Source organism: Leptopilina heterotoma, unplaced genomic scaffold, assembly GCF_015476425.1.
Source record: "Leptopilina heterotoma isolate Lh14 unplaced genomic scaffold, ASM1547642v1 Lhet_134, whole genome shotgun sequence".
In the NCBI taxonomy this organism is placed as follows: domain Eukaryota; kingdom Metazoa; phylum Arthropoda; class Insecta; order Hymenoptera; family Figitidae; genus Leptopilina; species Leptopilina heterotoma.
In genome coordinates this window covers 1,911,229-1,934,339 of record NW_025110853.1, presented here as the reverse complement: position 1 = coordinate 1,934,339, position 23,111 = coordinate 1,911,229, and the positions used below count along the sequence as shown (strand labels likewise).

The 23,111-nt window shown below is 30.3% G+C and overlaps 2 protein-coding genes across 4 annotated transcripts in view; one reads left to right on the top strand and one right to left on the bottom strand.

Moving 5' to 3' along the window:
• LOC122513110 (protein bride of sevenless) overlaps positions 1 to 12,194 on the top strand; it is a 33,621-nt gene extending 21,427 nt beyond the window's left edge. For 2 of the 3 annotated variants that reach the window (XM_043629366.1, XM_043629365.1), the window contains exons 7-8: positions 11,323 to 11,589; positions 11,808 to 12,194. In XM_043629366.1, the coding sequence (XP_043485301.1) occupies positions 11,323 to 11,589; positions 11,808 to 12,059 (519 nt within the window). In that variant the 3' untranslated portion in view covers positions 12,060 to 12,194. Of the gene's footprint in view, positions 1 to 11,322; positions 11,590 to 11,794 lie in introns of all 3 variants that reach the window. The other variant, XM_043629367.1, reaches the window with a different exon arrangement.
• The window catches only part of LOC122513113 (G protein-coupled receptor kinase 5), a 668,663-nt gene that overhangs the window by 361,170 nt on the left and 284,382 nt on the right, over positions 1 to 23,111 (bottom strand). The window contains exon 3 of the mRNA XM_043629370.1: positions 909 to 970. The gene's annotated coding sequence lies outside the window, so the exon portion shown is untranslated. The remainder of the gene's footprint in view (positions 1 to 908; positions 971 to 23,111) is intronic.

The window sequence follows — 23,111 nt, the reverse complement described above, 5'->3', positions numbered from 1 at the left end:
GTAGAAAGCATTAAGTAAATTTTTGTGCTGGGCCGGTGCTGGGCCGGCACAAATATTATCACCGGTAAATCTCCTTCGTCCGTATAAAAACAAAACCAAATAGTAGTACCGGGCCGGTGCTGGGCCGGTAAAAATATTATCACCGGCAAATCTCCGTCGGCAGTATAAAACAGAGCGAAATGACAGTACCGGGCCGGTGATACGCCGGTACAAATATTATCACCGGCAAATCTCCTTCGGCGGTATAAAAACAGAAGTAAATTATAGTACCGGGCCGGTGCTGGGCCAGATATTTTTAATCAACCGGCCCGGTAAACACTACCAGTACCGGTAGAAATCCACATTTACCACCGGGCCGGTACTAGGCCAGTATTTATTTCATATCCGGCCCGGTACCTTTTTGCCGGTACCGGCATATGTCCGACTTTACAACCGGTTCGGTACCATGCCGGTCGTTAGTGCTGGCACACCTCCAACTTTTCTGCCTGGGTATTTAAAAATTTGTTGATAAAATTCTTAATGAGAATTCAATTTTAAGAACATTCAATTATTGAATTGAATTGAAATGATGAAAATAATTTTGAAGAAGTTACAGTAACAATATTCTTATAATATAAAATAATAATTTTATCACTCATCGGTCAGTTTCAATTATTATAAAACATGAAGAAATTGATCACTTCGAGTCGAAGACTCGGAGTGATCGATATCTTAATGTTTTATAATAAATATTCGTATGAGTTGTTGAATGTCAAAAAGATTTGAATTTGAAATTTTAATTTATTAAAAGAATTATTAATTTTAATTTGATATGTTAATTTTTGTAATAAATTTTTAATAATTTTATCATTTTTTCTTAATTTTTATAACTTTAAATATAGGCTAAAGTAATTACTGTTTGTACTTACCCCTTGTTTGCATTTCACCCCATCTGATCCTACTTCATATCACGTACAGATGGAAAATTCTCCTAAAAGAAAAAAATATGAGTTTTAATATTTTTTTAAGAGAACGCAATTTTTCACAGTACTTTTCTAATTATAATCTCATCTAGAGTTTGAAAGTGGTGCACACATAACTGTTTTTAATACCGAAAATTAACATTGAGAGGTGTACCTTGACTATTTTTCGTTTTTTGTTTGAGGCATGAAAAAAGGGTAAAAAGAGAATTTTTTGCCTTAGCTTACTTTCTACTTATGCATATTAATGAATATGCAAAAGAGTAAGCACCTGAGCTACAACTGATTAAAAGGTATATAGTGTGCTTTACTAAAAAGACAAATGACCGACTTTTCGTTTTCTTTTTTTTTTACAAAAGACGCGTGTAGCTATGCTTTAGGTAAAAGAAAAAAACTTCTTTTTCCGCACTCTTGTGACATATTACACTGTATGTGTTCTTTTTTTCATGACTAAACGTTCTCTAGGGAAAAATTATTCGATATCAAATTATTCAAGCTGAAAGGTTGACTAGATTTTCCAAGTTCTTCAACGATGTAGAAAACATAAATTTTTATCGATGATTTATTTGGAGAGCAATTTTGCACTTCATTTGAATTTTGATTATTTTAAAACTATTACTATTATTTTTCTATTTATTGTTATATATTTTTATTATTATTACTATTGCATGTTTTTTTATTGTTTTATTATTTTATTATTGAAAAACATTTAAACATATTTTTTAAAAAAAAGAAAATCCGAAAAAATTCAAACATGCTTCTTTTACGTGGATATTTTCAAACTGAATTGAAATTCACACACGTTTGTTTTTTGGCGCGTATAAAATGAATATACATTCAATGCTTTCATTTTATTATTTGAAGCATAAGGAAAAAATATTTATTAATTTTGTAGCTTTTGTGAAAGAGAATAATTCGTCCCTTCACTCACGCCATGTCCTCGAAAAAATATCAAGTGCCACTTAAATTTCATTTAGCGTGATGTAAATGAAAAGCCATTATTGGTGGGAATTTAATGTAACTTTGAACATGAATCAACTAGGTCACGAGCGCTTTTGATTTTGTCAAATGAATATTTCACTGCGTCTAAAATGAATCACTTTTCCTCCCTTTTAAACATTCTATATATGCACGTCAAGAAAAATGAGTAATCACCTATGAAAATTATTCATGTCAAATATTTTCTTTAAATTGTTTTTTTGTAATATACCTAATCATATTGCGTACTATATAAAGAGATAGTCTTTCTTCCAAATTAAAAGTTATTTATATTCGTAAAATGTATTACTTTTGAATAAGGTATATTAATTTTTTTTAATAAAGCTTTTAAGCTAATCGCTATTTTTAAATTTCTTTCTTCTTCACGTCAAAAACAAGTTTTTCTTTTTCTTAATATTAAAATACTTTCATGAAAAATTTTTCAAAAATAAAATGAAAATTATAAATGAAAATCAACAGAAAAATAATCAAGTAATAAGAAAAAATTAAAATAGACAAGAATGGAAATAATTGTAAATATTTAAAGAAAATGTTACTATTTAATTATTTGGAAAATTTACATAGATATTTTATGAAAACTAACAAATAGGAATTATTATAATCAAACATATTTGTATATTTTTCCATTTAATTTGGAATTTATACAAATAATTATAAAATTTCAAGTGGATCAGCTGTTTTATTTGTCTGCCGCCATATTGTTTCTCGTAATTCTTAAGGCCAACGCACAACTGCTTCGCGAACGTCGTTCGCGAATGTAAAGCATGAGTTAGAAAAGGACACAAATATATCTGTCCTTTTCTGACCCAAGCATTGCGTTCGCGAACGACATTCGCGAAGTAGTTGTGCTTAGGCCTTTAGAAGTAACACGAAAAAGTTTCTAAATTTGAAGTTTGAAAAAAATGTTGGACCTTATTCTGGTATTTGGAAATAAGAATTATTGGACCTTTTGGATTTTGTAACCCAATTAAAAATTAAGTTCGACGTCAAATATTTCCAGCTCAGATCAAGAGATTATGAGTATTGCCAAGTTTTTATCTTGACAATTGGCAGCAGTCAATTGTCACAATAATGACAAGCTGTATGAATTTACCCCAAAAATTTGAAAACTTGGGGTAAATCCGGACAGAGATTCGAAATTTTGAATTTTCAAAATCTGACTTCGGATTCTTATTCAGCGACCCCAAAAACATTTCATTACCAAGTTTAATTAAAATTTGTTAAAGTTATTTAAGTTTTTCATTACTACTTTTTTTAAAACCTTTCTTACAAAACTAAGCTGTTCGGATTTACCCCAAATTTTAGGAAATTTTCTAAATCTTGGGGTAGATCCGGACAGTTTGTTTTATGCGATTAAATCTTATTTAAATTTTCATGCTCCATAAAATTAATCTAAGGAACTCAAGGAAGAAATTAATGCAATATAAAACCGAAAGTATTGCCTTTTATAATAAAAAAGTTACGTCATTTGTGAAAAATTAGGTATTTTGTCCGGATTTAACCCAACTGACCCTATACAGTGCGCCAGAAGGAAGTTTAAATAAAATTGTAATGTTCCCTGAAAATTCTTTTTAATTATGATTTCTTGATGTGTTGGGAGTATTTAAAGGTAGATTTTAAAATCGTTTCACGTAGCCGATTTAAAAGAAATTCATTTTGAATGACAAAATAGTGTTTTTTTTTGTATTATCATGTTATTTTATGCATTATTGTAATGAAAAATGCGAAAAAATTACTTTACATTCTGAAGTCAAAATCTTTTACTCACTTCAGGATATAGTAGCACACATGTATAGGGGTCAAAACCAAAAAATCTACAATATGTGCCCAACTTTTTAAAAGAAAATAAAATCTTTGAAATGTTGAAAAAAATGTCTGTTTTGTTAATTATTTTCTAAAATATATCAAAAATTATAAACAACACCTGCTAGAAAAGAGCTACTTTTCTTTAACATAAATGCAGCACAAAGTGTACTTTCACTGCACAAACAAGTGTCTCATTTTGAGACGTTTTGTCCCATATTTGAAACACATAAGATGTCTTAGTCCACATATTTGAAACAGATATGTGTCTCATTTTAAGACGTTTCAAAGTGTCTTACACATTTAGCAATGCATTTTGAGACACGAAATGTGTTTCGAGTATCCGTCTCACACTAAGAAGACGTTTTACGTGTCTTATACGCATTGAGTTACCTTTAATGTCTTAAAATGAGACACGAGATGAAATTAAATGTCTCAATATAAAACAGATTTTGTACCTCAATGGTTTAAACACTTAAAGCAACTCATTTTAAGACACGAGTGAGATACCAGTTTTTGCAGTGTTCCTGCACACTTTTCTGTAAACAGTATAATATACACTATAATCAACATAAAACTATATTTATTGATTAGAAAAGTATAAAAATTACTTTTTCGGTAAACAGGTGTTGCACAAAGTACTGTGTGCAACACGTATGAAAGAAGATTTTCCGATCTCGTGCAAATTGCTGCCCTCGCATCGCTCGGAGAAGCAAACTCTGCACTCGTCGGAAAACAGCTTCTTTCTGTACTTGTTGCACAATATACTATTATGCGTTAATTACCATTTAAAAATGTTCGCCTTTAAAAAAAAACTTGTGGACACGATGACAAAAAGATGTACTCTTTTCTTATTATTATCAAAATGTCATTTTACTTATTTTTAAATTGATTTTGACACTTCCCTATACTCATATAATATATTAGCAAATTTACATCGTACTTCATTTATTTCATAGATTAAAACATTTAATTAGGGGAGAGTCTCCAGGTGTGAGACACCTCCAGTTGTGAGACAGTCAATTTTTTTTAACATGCAATATTAAAAAGCCGATTGGTTTATATAAAAACATTTCTTTTTATATGAGCCAACTTTTTCGTGTACGCCGAAGCGGATATATAAACTGTTTTTGTTAAATACCAACACTGTGTGTGATGATCGACTAAAAAGCGTTTTTTCAATAAAAGCAAAGTACTTTTTTTCCAAGTTAATTAATTGGAAAAGGTAAATGTAATGCATTTTCTTTTAGTGTTTTCCTTATATTTTGTGATGCAATATTGCATTGTTCCAATCTACGGTTGAAAATAATTTAATTTTCCTTTTTCAAAATAGCGCCAATTTCTGGGTGTGAGACACAGCATATCACCAGTTGTGAGACGGTGTCAACACCCATCTGGGCAGCATAAAAAATACTACTTTGCAGGCATACTATTTAAATGTTGTTTTGATTTTTTTTCTAGTATTTTTGGGCATGTCAAGTGGAAAAAAGTCAATTGATTCAGGAGAAATCAATTTTAATGCTCTTGTTCAAGCTATTAAATTGTGTTTATTTGATAGTCATATTTTGGCGAATAAATATTATTATTTAGTATATAATAATATATATTATTAATATATTTAATTATTTCTACTAAACATAACGTTTTATGTCAAACTTATTAAATTTTAGCAATTTTTAATGAGTGTCTCACAACTGGAGACATTTTTTTTTTTTGAAAAAAGCGATGTGCTCGGAAAATGTATCGTAAAATTTTTTGAGTTCATCGAAACACTATACTTTCTTTTAATAAAAGTTGCGTATTTCTGTTACCTTTCGAACGGTGTATTTTATTAACAATTTCGTTTACCCGTTTACAATTTACGGGTCAAAAATGAAACCCGTCTCACAACTGGAGACTCTCCCCTACTATTCCAATTTTCATAGCGATAAATAAGTATGTGCGGGGACACGATGACATTAAAAAATTCAAATCTGGGGACACGTGAAAAATTCTTTATATTTTGCATTTATGCAAAAGAAATTTTAATTTATTTAATAAAAACTTGAGTTAAAATTTTTTTTATATACACGGAGAGAAAAATCAAGCGTTTGTAGTATGGACAGTTAAGCTTATTTCGTAAAAGAATGCACATGCGCAATATGCGTAAAACTTCTGCTGTATTTGTATAAATTTCTACGTTATCAGCATAAAAGTTCTACCTGTAACGCATGGGACGTCAGTATACTACGATTGCAAGAGATCCATGCTTTTTTAGTATATGTTTCATGCAACTGAGGTATAAAAACATGCCTCTTTAGCAGGACGTTCATACAAAATTAGCATAGGAAGTCTCCATACTACAAACGCTTGATTTTTCTCTCCGTGTATCGTTGGGCACATATTGTCGATTTTTTTATTTTCACCCCCTAAACATGTGTGCTATTATATCCTGAAGTGAGTAAAAGATGTCGACTTCAGAATGTAAAGTAATTTTTTCGCATGTTTCATTACAATCCTTATTAATAAAATCAGATGTCTGTCTGTACATTGCCTAAAACTTCAAAATGTTAACATGATTAGTTATTATGGACATCAGAGATTCCAAAAAGATTCTAAAAAAATTTAATGTATGTACGTATGTATGTCTGTCACAAAAACTTTGTACCCCAATCACACAAAAACATGTGAATCGATTTAAGTCCAACTTGGTAGGTTATTAGGTATTGACCCAAGGAAGGTTTATAAATTTACAGATTTAAAAATATTAATTAGAACGGAAGATATTCAATTTTTTCAAAAACTTCAATAAATGGAAAATTTCCAAATTTCACATTTTTTAATGGATAGCTTTTAAACTTTCTAAAATTGAATATTATATGTTATTTAGTCACATTTTAGCATAATTTTGCAAAAAATACTATCCTATAAGTAAATATAATAGTATATTACATTAGAAGAGCAGAAAGTTCGACATTCCTGCATCGCGTGAAATGATGCCCGAGGCGAAGCCGAAGGCATCATCGCGATGCAGGAATTTCGAACTTTTTGCCCGTGTAATGTATACTATTTTTCTTTATATCCGGCCGAAAGTACGCTTAATAATTTATTAATTACAAATCTTGCAATCGCGTTCGATTTGACAGCCGGCCATCTTTTACTTTTGCTCCCCGCTTCAGCGCCGCCATCGGCAACTCCTGAAGCTCTGGCTTTTTCTCTATCTCTCTCTAAAAGAAAGACGCCGTTATTGACTTTCGACGCCGGCCCCGACATTTGCTGCACGAGCGAAGCGAGTGCTGCTGGCCGGGGGGGGGGGGGCATCGAAAAGACAAGCAAAATCCAAATATAACTACAATTTTAACAACTAAATAAATAATTAATTGCAATAAATGACCAAAGGAATAAATGAAAGTAATAAAAACAACCTTCTAATATAAAATATCAGTTTTTGTCAAAACTAAAAAAAAATTAATTAATTCATCAAAATTAATAAATGTCGGGAGCAGGTATCGAAAATCCATGTAAATAGACAAATATATAGCTAAAATTTTTTTTTAAAGAAATAGTCAATTTTTAAAACCTTTTCTTTATTTCTTATACTATAAATAACAAATGTAATTAAGTTTTTTTATTTATTAATTGTATTAACTATTTTTCAAATCTGATAGAGTACAAAAATTATTTATAATTTTTTTATGAAATATACAATTTATGTATTTGATACATAAATTTTTGTTTACATCAAAATTGAGATCATATTGAATGTTCTCTACGACATTCAAAGATTCTAAAGTTTTACATTTTGATTCATTTTTTTTTAAGTAAAGCACCAGAAAAAAAACAATAAGCTTTTAGGTTAACTGTCAATCCCTATACGTCTGGATCACTCGCGCTTTAAATTCTCTGCCGGTAATGCAGAACAGCTAACAGCTTTTGCTCCCGCTGTATCAGAGGGCGAGCTTGTGCATCGACCAATGCACAAATATCTTCGACTTTCTGCTACGAAATCGAAGCAGAAAATACGTACTTTCGACCGAGGTATGAAGAAAAAATATTTTCAATATCAAAAAATCGATACTAATTACTATGAAGTTTAATTCAGTAGTATTTTTGGAGACTCTGATTAATATTTTGACGTCAAAATAGTGTAATTCAGAATTATTTATCAAATTAATCTAATATTTTCAAGAACTTCAGAAATATTGAAAATGGAAATTTTTTATGATTAAAATGATATTGCAGGATGTCAAGAATTGTAAGTCACCTGTGATACAATACAAGCATATTATGCCACTAGGCAAAAACTTATATGTTAAAACGTTTTTTTATTTTAACTCTAGATTTAACTTTTAGAGATGTTTTGAGCAATGTAAAGACAAAAGTTAATACGGTGTCTATTTTTGTTTAACAAAATTTCCTGCTTTGTCCAAATTTTTCACGGTTTATCTTTTTTTGTCAAATTTAAATTTACTTGATTTTATCCACAAATAAATCTACAAATGGCTATAAAAATTTACTTATATTTTATGAAAATACTCTTTCTTAAGTTCATATAAATATATAGATTATATTACTAGCTGTCGTACCCGTCTTCGACAGTTTTCTGTTTCTACTAATACATTTAACAGGGTATCTACCAAACAGGAAAAAGCTGGGAATATGCCGAACCGGGAATTTTCCTATCAAATTAAGAAAAAGTTTCATTATAGGTATTAATTCGCTTTTAAAAAATTGCTTTTTACTTTAATTTTTAATGATGTATAATATTTATGAAAACAGACCCGAGTCAAAATTTAAGCCCTTCTTTTAGCCTGAAATATAGGTCTTATGTTAGGTTTTAGCAGTCATAACGTAGGGTCTACTTGCGATACAATTAGTTCTAATTAGACTCTACTATAACTCCAAAAACTGGGTGGAAAATTTGATAAATTTTTAAAACGTACATTAATTAAAGTACTACAAATTGACAAATATTGTTCTCTGCATTTGAATTGGTTAAAATAACTAATTTGATAATAAAAAGTAGACACACTGTTAAATTTATTGGTAGAAACTAAAACCCGTCGAAGACGGGTACGGCAGCTAGTAATGCATTATATAACATGCTAATAAAAAAATACTATTTCTTCATTCAAAATCAATTTTTTTTTTAAATCTACATTTAAATACTCTCAACAGATCCACAAATTATAATTAAAAGGAATTTTGAGGGAACATTACATTTTTATTTAAACTTCCTTCTGGCGCGGCGCATCGTGCCTATTGAAAACATATTTTGAATTCCTGTAAAGAGATTTTTATTACTTATGAAAATAATTAAATTATTGCAAATAATTTTATTATTTGAGTTTTTGCGAAGAATTTAAGTAAAACGTGTAAAATTAATGGAATTATTTTGAAGAAGTTTATTAAAGTTTTTAACAATTATTGACATCTTTAGAGAAATTAATTTAATTAATTAATTTTTAAATAAGATATTGAAAATACAGTGAAACCTCAATTATCCAAATTGTAAATTATCTTATCCGATAATAATAATAAGTGTTGCTGTTTAATATGTTTAACTTTCACATTTTTTTAGTTTCTTGTAAATATCTTTAACCAATAAATATTTATCAGTAATAGACAAAATGAATTGACCAAAATTAGTTTAAACCCAAACACAATAAATGTTTAGCGTTAAAAAGAAATTTTATTGAATTCAACTAATGTTTATTAAATCACAAAAAAATAACTTTGATATTAGTCAAATAATCTTTTATTTTTGAAATAATTTTTTTCTCATTCTGGTTATAATTTAATAATGGTTTTTTAACTCTTTAAAGCTCTAATTATTTTTCAACGTATTACTATTTCTCACGTAGCATATCCCGTGCGGAGAATATTTGGATATCCCGCGCGAGTCTCCCATGGGATGGAAATTTTGATATCCCAGGGATATCTCTGAGATGTCACAAATATCCCAGGGATGTCCCTGGGATATCTCAATATCCCGCGAGATATCTCTAGAATATCCCTAGGATATCCTTTTGCTCAGAGGGACATTTCAAAATAATATTTTGTTCATAAATATAAACGACAATAATAAAAATTATTGTAATTTCTGCACAGTAAAAAGAAAGTCTTATTTTAAGGCACGAAAGGTACCTTTATTTAACCTTCGCGCTACCAACGATTTTTTATAACGCGGGCTCCGATGCAGTCACCCGGGGTGACCAAACGCTGTTTTATTTTCATTTTCCAAAAACGATTTAAATTCATCAAAGTTTTCCCGCATATAATTATGTGTTAATACAAATACTGTATTTCAATAATGTTTTAATGCATGTTGCAGATAAAAATTGAATTATTATTTAAACAATTTTTAAACAAATTAATAATTTTTGTTTATAAATTGTAATCTGTAATCATATAAGGTTTAGTAAATTGCAAAATTAGGAAAAAACTGAAACTTTCTAGGTGCATTCTGTAAAAAGTTGGTAAAAAACAACAATAATTTATTTAAACAAATAAAAAATTCATTGTAACATCAAAACATATTGTATTTATTGACACAAAACAATTTTACTGTAAAACATTGATGATTTTATTTTTATTTTTTTTGCAATATACAAAATAAACACCCGGGCAATTTTCAGCAGTCTCGTACATACTTTTTATTTGTATTTTAGTCGATTCATAATAATAACAACTAATTTATCGGTAGCGTTCGACTGTCGATAAAGAAAATGCAATACTTAGACGTTTCTGAAAATGACCACATGAGTTGTACTAGTATATAGGTATTTATCAACAATGTAAAAAACTAACCTAAACCTGTCAACTTCTTGAGAATTAAAAATAATATGTGAATAAAATGTGAGAAAAGTAAAGGATACAACTATTAAATTCAGTGAATTATTTAGAAATTCACTACAGTAATAAGAACTGTCAATTCAGATTGCTTATCCTTATTTTCACGGAAGCTGAGCTTAGATTAAAACTAGTCTTAGTTTCAAGACTTGTTTAATTTCAGCTCGTTTCTAAAATAAGATTTACTTTTTAATGTTATCAGAATGTGTATTATCCGAATTTTTGTTTATTCAAAATAGGTCTTGCCTGAATTAGTTCAGATAATCGAGGTTTCACTGTAATAGCCTTCCTGCGAAGAATTTTATTAAATTTTTTTGAAAATAATTCAATTTTTGCTATTAATTTTCTTACAAAAAATAAATTAATAATTTTAATTAATGAATAAGTGTATGTTTAAAAATGTTGAGTCTGAAATTATTCTAAGTTGAATATTGAAAGAAATTGATGGTTGAAAATAAAAAAGTTTGTAATTTGCATAATAATAAGAATAATATTAATAATATATTAAAGGAAGAAGTTAACAATTTCCTTTAATTTAAATATTAATAATAATTTTATATGAATATTGCGTTTCGCGCGCAAATCATAAATAACATTTGCTAGCAATAAATAATAAAAGAAATTATTAGGAAATCATAATAATAAAATAAAGTAGAAATAATGAAATTATATAAAAGAATTAATAATATAATATTTTGTATATGAACTAAGACGAATGTTTTGTTTAAAGGCATTGGATTTTCAGTCACGTCATCCATTTTACGAGTATGTACGACCTAGTGTCGATGGTATAAGTAACGCGGGCAATTTTCGAATACCAATGTATCCTAATTGTTATGGCAGTGTCAGCCCTTATCTCACACAACCCATTCGTAATAATAGAAGTCCCACTGAGCATCAAAGGACGCCAGGGTACAATAACTATGGTTTTCATCCTGAAATGCGTGAAGTGGAAAATGCCTACGTTGTACCTCGTGTCTGCATTGAAAATACCGAGGTGACATTTTTTCTTCTTCTCCATTTTTTTAATTATACTTTCAGCAAAAAATCGACATACCTTTTTATCAAAAACTATATTCTATTAACTAAAATTATAAAATATTCATCACTTTTTTTTAAATGGTAAAATAATATTTTGTTTTATAAAACATTAATTAAATTAAATAAACGATTTTTTTTCGTAATTTAATTTAAAAATAAAGTTTTTTAATTTAGGGTCGCAGGAGTCCATTCGAGCAGAGACTAAATCTCGACGTGAATTATACAAACGACAGAAGGCAAAATATCGTTCTAGAAGAAAAAGATTGCATTGAAACGGATGTTTATGTTGAGGGACGTATTATTCCCAACAAGAAAGGACCAAACGAAAATTATCCATTAAGATGTACTAGTCCGAGATTGAATCAAACTGAGGCGACAATTCGCGAGGAGGAGGAAAATAATATTTCAAGAATTACTCGATTTTAAAAAAGTAATTATTTAAATAAACGAAGAAATAAAGAATACAAAAGTAAAAAATTTATAAAAGTTAAAGAAAATATAAAGAATACTTCTCATCGACATTTCACGAGATCCGCAAAAGATTAAATATATCTCATCAAATAAAAAGGATGTACATACATATATATAGTCATCGTTAATCTTGAAAATTGATACTAGAGCTCTTTACTGACCTTTTCCTCATCCTTTTTTTAAAAAGAAAAAAAAGAAAGAATCTTCACTTCTCTTTCAAGAAGATTTATTATTTTTTAATTTTAGTGATAAACTTTCAGGTGATATATTTCTCATTTGTACGTGAATATATGTGGACGTCTACATGAAAAGGGCCCATTTTGGCATTTTTGGAGTTATCTATATGGGCGTATTCCTGGCAAAATTTGGAAAATTTGTGTGGTCGTAGAACTTTTTTGGTTAAAAATTCGCTGAGTTACGGAATTTCAAAATTTAGAACGCCAATAACCTCATTTCGAGAAAAACGGAATTAAAGATTGCGATACCAACTAATTGTTGTATCTCTGGTTCTTCTTTGAAGTTATTCAGATAAGAATTATTTCCAGTTCAGGGCACCTTGAAGGTAAAAAACCAACAGGTTTTAAATTTTTAAAACCATCCCCCCCTCTTATTTTTGAAAATACGAAAAATCGACAATATGGCCCTTTTCTAAAAAGGACAGTTTTCTATTAAAAAACCATTTTTTTACAAGATTAATGATTAGGTACAATTTTATTGTGTCATTTGAAGAAAAAGAATAGATATTAAACTTATTTAAAATTTTTTGGCAGTCTCTATTATAAAAAAATTGACGCAATATCCAAATTTTCATTTCGACAATTACGAAGAAAAAGACTCTAACATCAATATCTTTGGTTCTTCTGGGAAGTTATTCAGATAAGAATTGTTTACAGTACAGGACACCTTAAAGATGAAAAATTAAGAGGTTTTAAATTTTTCCACACCTCCATTTTTAAAATACAAATTACTTTTGCAAATGACCGACAAAATGGGCCATTTTCATTTTTCTAAAGAACCAATGAAATCGAACAGTTAAATTATCGATAAATTAATGAAAACCGCATCCCAGTGGGAAATTTCCAACCGGCGCGGATCCTCGCCTGTACCGACGCCAGAGTAGTGGTACTGGCTGGGAACCGCCTGCCTACCGCCCGAGAACTGGTATTCTACCAAAAGATGACTTGGCCAGGAGCTGGCTGGCCATCCGTCTCGGAACTGGCATTCTACCGCCCGGTAACCGGCCGCGAAGAGCCGTTCCGTGTATAATTCAACCGGCTGGGACCCGGCACTGTACCGACTGCGGATCTTTCATTTCCTAGCCAGATGTGCGCTGGCAATGCTGGCATTCTACCGCCTGACAACCGGCTCGGATCAAAATGATAATTTCAACAAATATCAATAAAAAATAATAATTAATTGCAAAAGATAAATACGGATGACAATTCATTGACAGTTCACTTTACACATTTTTTTATTTCTTTATACACTTAAACGCAATTTTTTATTACATACACATTTGAAAAATCCTAACGCTTGGGGGTACGAACCTACGCCTAACCGAATATTTACGCACCGAAATCTCGCACGCTAACCACTATGCTACGCTCGCATGGAACTCTCAAACCTTAAATGCTTTCAAGTCTCACTAGCTGAAATAAAAATTGTAAAATTACTACGCGGCAATAGGCAATTTGGAAATACGAACTGATGTAATACCGGTATATTTTCAATACTTTACTGAATGTGTATTTATGAATATTTCAATATTTCGTTTAAAAAAAAATGTTATATTTTTATTATTATGTTTTTTAATATTTTATTACATAATATATCGAATAATATGAACATAACTTCACTGCAAAACAATTTATAACATATAAGTAATAGTATTAAATTGAATAAAATTTTAATGCACAACACATTTTTTTAATTATTTAATTTGCAAAAAAGTGTCAATAAATAATTACTTAATATATTGTTTAAATTAAAAAGAGATTATTAATTAATTAATAATAAATTAATTAATAATAATCTCTTTTTTATATATTGTATTTAATATGTTATTTATTGTAGGCATTATAATATATTGATCACATTTTCTTTCAAGTTAAATATATTTTACTTCTTTCAAATTAATATATTATTTATTAAAAATTATTTATTTAATTGCACATTAATAAAGTTGGATATTTATATATATAATGAAAAAATTAAGTTTCTTATATTCTTCCTTTGCATGAATACTATTAATTTATTTATTGGTTAACTAATAATAATATTATAATAAATGCAATTAGTTATTGTAATAATTAATTATAATAATAAAATAAATTTATGATTATACTGATAATGTAAACTATAACAATAAATGACGAGATCCGCAGTCGGATCCGCCCCAGCACCGAGCCAGTACAGACCTAACATCCGTCATTCTTCCGACGCGCGTAGAAGAATGAAATCTGCAGGCGGAACAAATCCAGTACCGCGCCAGTACTGACGAAAGTAGAAAGGCGGATCCAAAAGTCGGAGCCTAATCTGTTCCGCGCCGGTTGCATTTTAGGATCCGAATCGGTACATACCATCGGTGCTGGCGGTCCGTACGGGCGCGGATCCCAGGCGGTTGTAGGGTAATGTCACATTGAGTGGACCGCCACTTTGAGTGGACCACCTGAGCTTTTAAGTTATCTGACAGCGGAAACATGAAATAAATAAAACGAATAGCAGCACCGCACCTAGAAACCGTAAGAAATTAAGTTCCGCGATAAACATGTACGTTATTGTTTGATGTAACGCATTTTTAAGAATACAAACCAAAAAAGAAGTCGCTCTTACAATGAGTAAAGTGATTCAGAAGTGTAAAAGTAGTGTAAAATTTAAGTTTTAAAAGGTAACTTATTTTTTTCCTACTACTTTGGACGTTGAAATTGATTGTCTTAGTTTAATTAAGTGATATTTTTGACTAAAAAAAAAATTGTGGTGGCTGCCATAAAAAGTTGTATTTCACTATGAGTGGACCACTGTTTATAACCATGAGAGGACTGCCTGTTTTTTATATTTTTAATGTCAGTTTACCATCTTTAAGGAAATAAATTGACAATAAATTGGTTTGAAACTATGTTTTATGTTCTTTATTAATTTTTTTGTGATATTGATGTGATATGTGCCAAAATTATTAAAAGTGGTTTCACTTGTAAACATTGCGACACAATCATGGTCTGAAGCTGCATAAGCATAAATTTTGTTTTAATATATCAGAAATATTAAATAAATTAAAGAAAATAGAATAACTTTTACAATTTTTTAGGAGTGGTCCACTCAAGGTTACACTTTTTTCATTCCTTAAAAATGAGCTATTTTTTTAAAGTCAATTGTTTTTTCCAAATAAAAATAAAACAAAGCTATTATGGTGTAAACACTTACCTAGGGATCTAAACTAAAGCATGGAATAGAAACCTCCGATTAATTTGCTTTCATAAAGAATTTTTTCGAAAAAAAGCTTAGGCGGTCCACTCAAGGTGACATTACCCTATAATCCGACATTCGTCCGACTTTTCCTCCTGGGATGATTAGACTTGTCAAAACATGTAGATTGATAATAAAAAATTAAAAAAAATTAAGATTTTGCTCCAAAATTACTAAATTGCAATTATCTGGAAAACTAGAACCGACAATACGGTCTTTCACTGCTGATATCACATTTATCAGAAATTAAGTTTTAGTCTGAATAAAACTGTGTCTTACTACTGCAAAAGATAACTAAAAAATATTTGGAATCATTTATGTCTAACTAAACTTTACTTTTACTACTTGAATCTTAGTTTTACACTACAGTTTGAATTTGCCTTCTCTCTAAATTAAAATTTGTAGAATTTCTATAAAAATTAAAATACTAAAATCAAAATTACAATTACATTTTCACAAGCTTCAACCCGTGTAGAAATTTAACCATGGCCCAAATAGGGGCCAGATCTTTTGATCATTGTGTAGGCCATAACATGGCAATTTCTACACGGAAAACGTTCGAATGAATAAACAATTTTAAAAAAATACCATCTTTTTTTAAAAATAAAATCCTAAAAGGAAATGTTGTTTATCCCTTCAATGCACCTTAAATTTATAAAATTGTGAAATTTCAAAAAATGTAATTAATGTTATTTCTTTGAGTAATGATTTCAAATTCAACAATAATAATAATTCCAACAAATAAAATCTTAACATTATAATCAACTACATAAAGTCTATTGAAAATATTATTAACACTTAAAATTTACATGACGATACTTCTAATGACATTAGAAATAGATTGATTAATAACTTGCGTTTTTATGAAAAAACCATATACCTCGTCATAATAACTTTAAAGATGTATTTTTTTTAAATGCTTAATGATTTAAAATGTTATGGTGGCTTTAAACAGGACTTTATATATTCAGAAACAAGACACACTATACTTTCTGACCAAAATACTTACAAGCGTATTATAACAAAGACCCAGTTTCAAAACTAAAAACTAAATTTTATGATACTCTAAAATATTTAAATGACTCTATTTTTAAATAGAAAATATGCGGTAAACTTTTTTCGCAGCGCGCAATCCCAGGCGCGAAGTGACGCCGAGTTCAGGCTTTATAAAGATTGGCCGAGCATTGGTCAACATTGATTGAGCATGAGTGAATCAGCGAGAGCAGGAATGATCGAAGCTTTAATGTAACACCGATTCCAGACTGCAGCGCGAGCCTTGGTTCAGCATTGGCACCAATGCTCAATCAATGCTGCGGACGCCTAATGCAGGACTGAAACAAGACTGCTTCCACTGTTCCCAAATTTACTCGTTTCTCACGTTTATTCAATATAATGTGAATATATGAATTATTAATAATAATAATAAATATTATTGTTATTATTTTAATTCATGTATGTGTATATATACATTTAATGACAATAAGTTATTATTTGTAATAATTATATTATTTTCATATAAATAAGAATATATTACTAACAATAAATATCATTTGAATAGTAATTTAAAACAAATAAGTTTAGTAAAAAAAACAATTTTTCCGTTAACTGTTACATTTTTTTTCTTGATTTTTTAACAGGCTTTTAAGATTATTTTTTATAAACATGTTCACATTTTTTATTCACAACACAACACACAATTTTATTATTTTATATAACGCTTAAAACAAAGAATGGAAAATATTCGCTCGCATGTGGGATCGAAACTCACGCACCCCGCCCCTAACGCATACCGGAAGTTCTCAACGCACGCATTTAAACCGCTCGGCCACAGAAGGCTGGAAGGCTTCTCGCCTAATCTACTATATCAATGCCAGTGCCGTCACTCAACATGGGACACCAATGTTCGTCCCATACTTGTTTCAAGTCTCAGTAATCTTGTTACAATATTCAGTTCCTTTATTGCCGTGTGCACTGTACAATATTAAATATAAATATTTATAAATTATTTAATATTAAAATATTTTTTCTGATAATTTTATAAGTTAAATTATATATTATTTTTTTTCTCGCACAGTGTCAAATTATTATTTCAAAGTTCAAGAGTTTCATTTATCTGAAAAATATTCAGTGAAAAAAATGCTCATTAGGTAGTAATAAATATTTATGCCTAGTAGTTTTACACTAGGTTTAACTGTTTACTGAATATTATCAAAAATATATTTTTCGTCAAACGCGCGCGACTAAACACAAATAACCTTGAGACGTTGCGATTGTCGTGCTCCCACCATCCCATCTACTCAATGCACTCCCCGCCTGTGACGTCATGAGGGGAAAGCATTGAGTAGATGGGATGGTGGGAGCACGACAATCGCAACGTCGCGCTGTATAAAGTCTCAAGGTTATTTGTGTTTAGTCGCGCGCGTTTGACGAAAAATATATTTTTGATAATATTCAGTAAACCGTTTAACCTAGTGTAAAACTACTAGGCATAAATATTTATTACTACCTAACGAGCATTTTTTTCACTGAAAATTTTTCAGATAAACGAAACTCTTGAACTTTGAAATAATAATTTGACTCTGTGCAAGAAAAAAAATAATATATAATAATTTAACTTTATTGATATGAATCTTATGTAATTAATATAAATATTATACACTAAATAAAAATTAATATTTATTTACCATTTGATATCTTAATAACAATAATAATAATACTTATTATATTATTTAATAATAATTAATAATAATAATTTTTAAATAGTATAAAAAATTACTAAAAATTATCAGAAATAATATTTTAATATTAAATAATTTATAAATATTTATATCTAATATTGTTAAGTGCACACGGTATAATAAATAAACTATCAAGATTGATTCAAGCTTGAATAAAGAATGGATGTTGAAGCTCCACTCACGAAGATTGACCGAGTGTTAAATCGAGCATGGGACGAACATTGGTGTCCCATGCTGAACCAATATTTTATTTTATTCAATCTTACACGGGTTCAAACGATCCCTTTTGTACAGAAGTACTAACGTAGTGTGCATGGCAAGTAGAGCCATGTAAAAATAATATAAAAATGGTAAATACATAAGTCGCTAGGTTTATCTATTAGTTATTATATGCAGTTAATAAAAGTTGGCGTAGACTAGACATGAATCTCAGAAGTGATATGTCAAAAAAATCCATTGACTCAGATATTACATTAGCTTCTTTACTTAATCTGTTGATCAATGAATTATTAGCATAATTTGTTCTGTAAAAAGTCACTTTGAATAAACTGAAATGTCTTGAAAGTTAAAGTCCCCCAATAAGCACAATTTAGCTAAAGGATAAGAATTAATAATGTTTTCACAGATCTGACACATGTCAGTGTACATCTTAATCGAAGAATTAGGAGGAATATAAAAACAAGCTATAATATAAATATTAGAATTTTTTGCAAATTTTATAATGACATGTTCAATAGTATTGAAGTTAGTGACAATATTAGTACATTTTAAACATTTTTTGTAGCTATTAGAACTCCTCCCCCTCTTTGCCCCTCACTCGTAGTAACACATCTATCAAAACGAAAAATATCAAATTTATAAAAACCTAGTTCATTAGAATTAATACCTTGATGAAGCCACGTTTCAGAAAAAACAATAATGTTGAATGATAGAAGGGGAATATTTTGTCTCAGAAGATGAATTTTTGTCCGAAGACCTCTAACATTTTGATAGTAAACACTGGATAATGTATGTGAGCGATAAGAAGTAAAGGGAGAATCACTGTCAATGTATTTGCAGTGAGACGATACCTCAGTAGTTAGTAGTCTTCCCTGTGTGTGTCCAATTGTATATTCACTGATGTTCTCTTCAAACGTGAGTGTTTCGTCACTATAAGTGGGTTCCCATTCTGGAATACAATCAGTAAATCCTCTTCCCCATCCTGACGTCGAACTTCTAGCTGGCTTTTCAGATCTGCAATTTCCTGGAGTTGCATCTGCGTGCGATCTGGCATTAGCCACATATTTTTGATAGTGAGAGAGTGTGTTGTGGATCGTTTGGCAGCTACAAACGTTTTTCGAACTACTAGTGCCTTCTCCTCCGTCGCAAATAGCAGTTTGACAGGACGTGGTTTCCTCAACCGTTATCATTCGATTAGAGAGATCATCAACTTTTGCCTCATTGATATTCATGCGATTTCCCATATCATCAAGTTTTAAGTCAATGTTGTCAAGTCTAGTGGAAAGAGAAATATTCATGTCTGTTATAGCCTTGAGAATGTCGTTATCAGTTGTTACAGAAGGTGATGGTGAGCGTGAACGCAATTTACAGCACTTCACTAGTGAACCACCCGGATTTTTGCCAGTTTGCGATGCACAACTAGAGTGATACGGAGCTTTGCAACCGGGACAATTAACAATTTCGTTAACGGCATTTTTACCGCACTTAGCACATTTAAGAACAGGTGCCATTTTTAATGACACTTTGAGGTTAAGTTTATAGAGAGAAAAAAGATTACGGCAGTACAACATAAAATCACCAAACAGACAATTGAGAATATCGATATGGGTAAAAATTAATTTCGCGTTGAATAATAAATGTTTTATTTGTCCAAGAATTAGATAATATTAAAAATAAACTATAAAATCTTAGGACTAAATTGAGAGCACATGCTAGCTGCAGCCACCTAGCGGCTTATATGACTATTGACTATATATGACTATATATATGATATGACTATATATATATATATGAATGTTGAGTGACAATGATATAAAGACTGCTTCAACTCTGGGTTACCCACGCTGGGCGTTCAAGACTCAGTCAAGTTTCAACCCATCGTCAGCACTGGTCTTTCGCGCCGGGGATCTCTTCTTTCAAAATTTAATATCTCAAAAACAAAAAAAAGGGCATTCTGCAAATTTCTATCGCGATAGTCAAAAACGTCAGCTTTCGTTTGCAATAATTTATTTTCAAATAAAACGGACCAGAAACGGTACAGAAAAAATTGAAAAAGTAGAAAAATATTGAGAAGCATCAAAAAAAATTTTATAACCTCAAAAATGTGCATGGAAGTCAGCAGTTTTAGTAAGAAATCTATATTATCCATGATTGTGTAAGTTTAAAAGTTGCACTTCTTTAACCCTTAAACCGCACCCTGGGTGTGCGACACCCATATTCTAGCTTTTTACTCTAATATCTCGTTTAAAGTCGTAAAAATTGAACATGTGTCGCTATTGGACGACACATTTTGTACTTAACTTTATGTTCCGTGAGGGACATTAGTCTCCCAAGTGTGTTTGTGTATTTCATAACTTTATGAAGCTAACAGCGAAAAATTTCTGGGTGGCTGATACCCAGTTTTCGGTTTAAGGTGATTTCAGTAGTTTTAAAAAACATTTTTTTAATTATTAAGATTAAATAAATCATTATGAAACTTATTTTCATTCAAAATAGATGTACTGAGCTACATAAAATAATTTTTCTGAAACATAATATCCTTCTTTCAGCTTGGAGAACACACTTTAAAGTCCCCGGGTGTCGCACACCCAGTGTGCGGTTTAAGGATGGATTCGGAAGTGTGCGGTTTAAGGGTTAAAACAACTTTTTTCGAAGTAGAATTTGAGCCAATTAATAAAACCTTCAATAAAAATTACTAAAATACTCTTCGGTTTTGAATAAATGAGGTTATAAATACAATACTTTATCTCTTCTCTTTTAAACAGAACTGAGAACAATTGCATCGATAACTGAAGTGGTCTTAAGGGTTTTTGAGTCGCTGATAACCATAAACCCAGGTAGAAATTTGTCAAGTATTACTTGTTTCCTTCCAGTAGCTGTAGAGTCAAGAGCGAGTTTAACTTGCCAAGACAATCTGGCCAGTCCTGAATAAGTGACTGGCCAGTTTCACTGGATAAAAACAATTCCCCTTTGTGAACTACTTTTGTCAAGTCACTGACCAGAAAATCTGATCATAATCGTGATAAGAATTTCTTTCCAGACACTGGCCAGTCACTGATTTGAAGAATTATTTAAGATTCCACCTAGAAAAACTGGTCCACCACTGATCAGAAAAACTTGCCGAATCATATTAAAAGAATTATTCTAGATTTTTCCAAATCTCTAGCCAGAAAATCTTGACACTATCAAAAAAAGAAACGGCGGACACAGAAACTGACCAGTCACTAAGGAAAAAAACAGACCACCAGTCCCATAAAGATACACTCTTAGTCAATCATTTATAATTAGATATTAAAAATAATTTTTATGTTCCATACGGTCAAAAACAGAAAAGTCTAAAGTAACTTTATATAAAAGTTATGATCGTTTCACTGTCACATTACCAAAGTTTACATTTTTCTAAATTTTGACAAGATAAGGCGTCAAGTCTCTGACAAGTGACTATACAGTTTATCTGGTCATGATTTCTGATCATTACTTCTGACAAGTCACTGGCCAGAAATTCTGGTCACAATCGGAATAGAACTGCAGTTCTTAAACTTGTAGTTATGATAAGTTACTATCTAGTCACCGTGACTGCGTGGTAACGCACATGCGTTGTGTCTCCAGGGTCTAGGGTTCGATCCCCCATGCGTGCGAATTTTTCATTCTTAGATTTAAGTGTTATTGGTAGAGTAATTGGTCATTAGTCTTAAATATTTGAATAAACACAAAAATATAAATAATAAAATAAATATGTAATTATAAACAAAATAAAAAGAGCCAGGAAAAATTATATTTTATTCTAGATTTTGAGTAGAAAACTGTCCAGTTACTGGTCAGTTACTTGCCAGTCACTGGCCAGATAATCTAACTAGTGACTGCTAAAGCAGCGCGTAACATTTCTAATGAATCACTTGCCAGATTTTCTGGTCAATCACTGGCCAGAATCTAGAAAAACTTCCCAGTGACTGATCATTATAGAGTTGAAATTTCTACCTGGGAAATTTGATCGAACTGGTTTGAAAATTGTTACTCGAAGGTTTTCATAGTCGCCAATTACGAATCCGAAGTCAGATTTTAATTTTAAAAATGGCGGACCCAATATAGCAGATGACACAAATTAAATTTAATCGGATTGTCTTAAAAGTTTGTACTCGAGGGTACTAATTACGGATTCAAAGTTAAATTTTTTGATTTTTAAATTGTCCAAATTCTTTGTCAGTTAACGTCTCGTTGTGATTATTTTCTCTGAAAAATAGTATTTAATGTTTAAAAGCAATTTTTAAGCTTCTTCCATGTTGAAATTTTATTATACCTATGTAAATTAACTGTAAAAAGTAAAAACCGATAAATTAGAAGTTACATAAAATAATCTTGATTTTGTATAGTAAGTATTTATGGTCAAACTTTTCAAACTGAGTAATTCTATAATACTTATTAGAAATATCACACGGAAAAAAATTAATCTCTAAATTAGAGATTAAATCTGAGATTTAGGCATAAACTATCACTGGAATCGGACGTAAGATGTAAGCAGATCACTAAAACTGAAATTTGGTATTATATCTAATCCGAATATTAGTATTGTGAAGAACACGTATTTCTT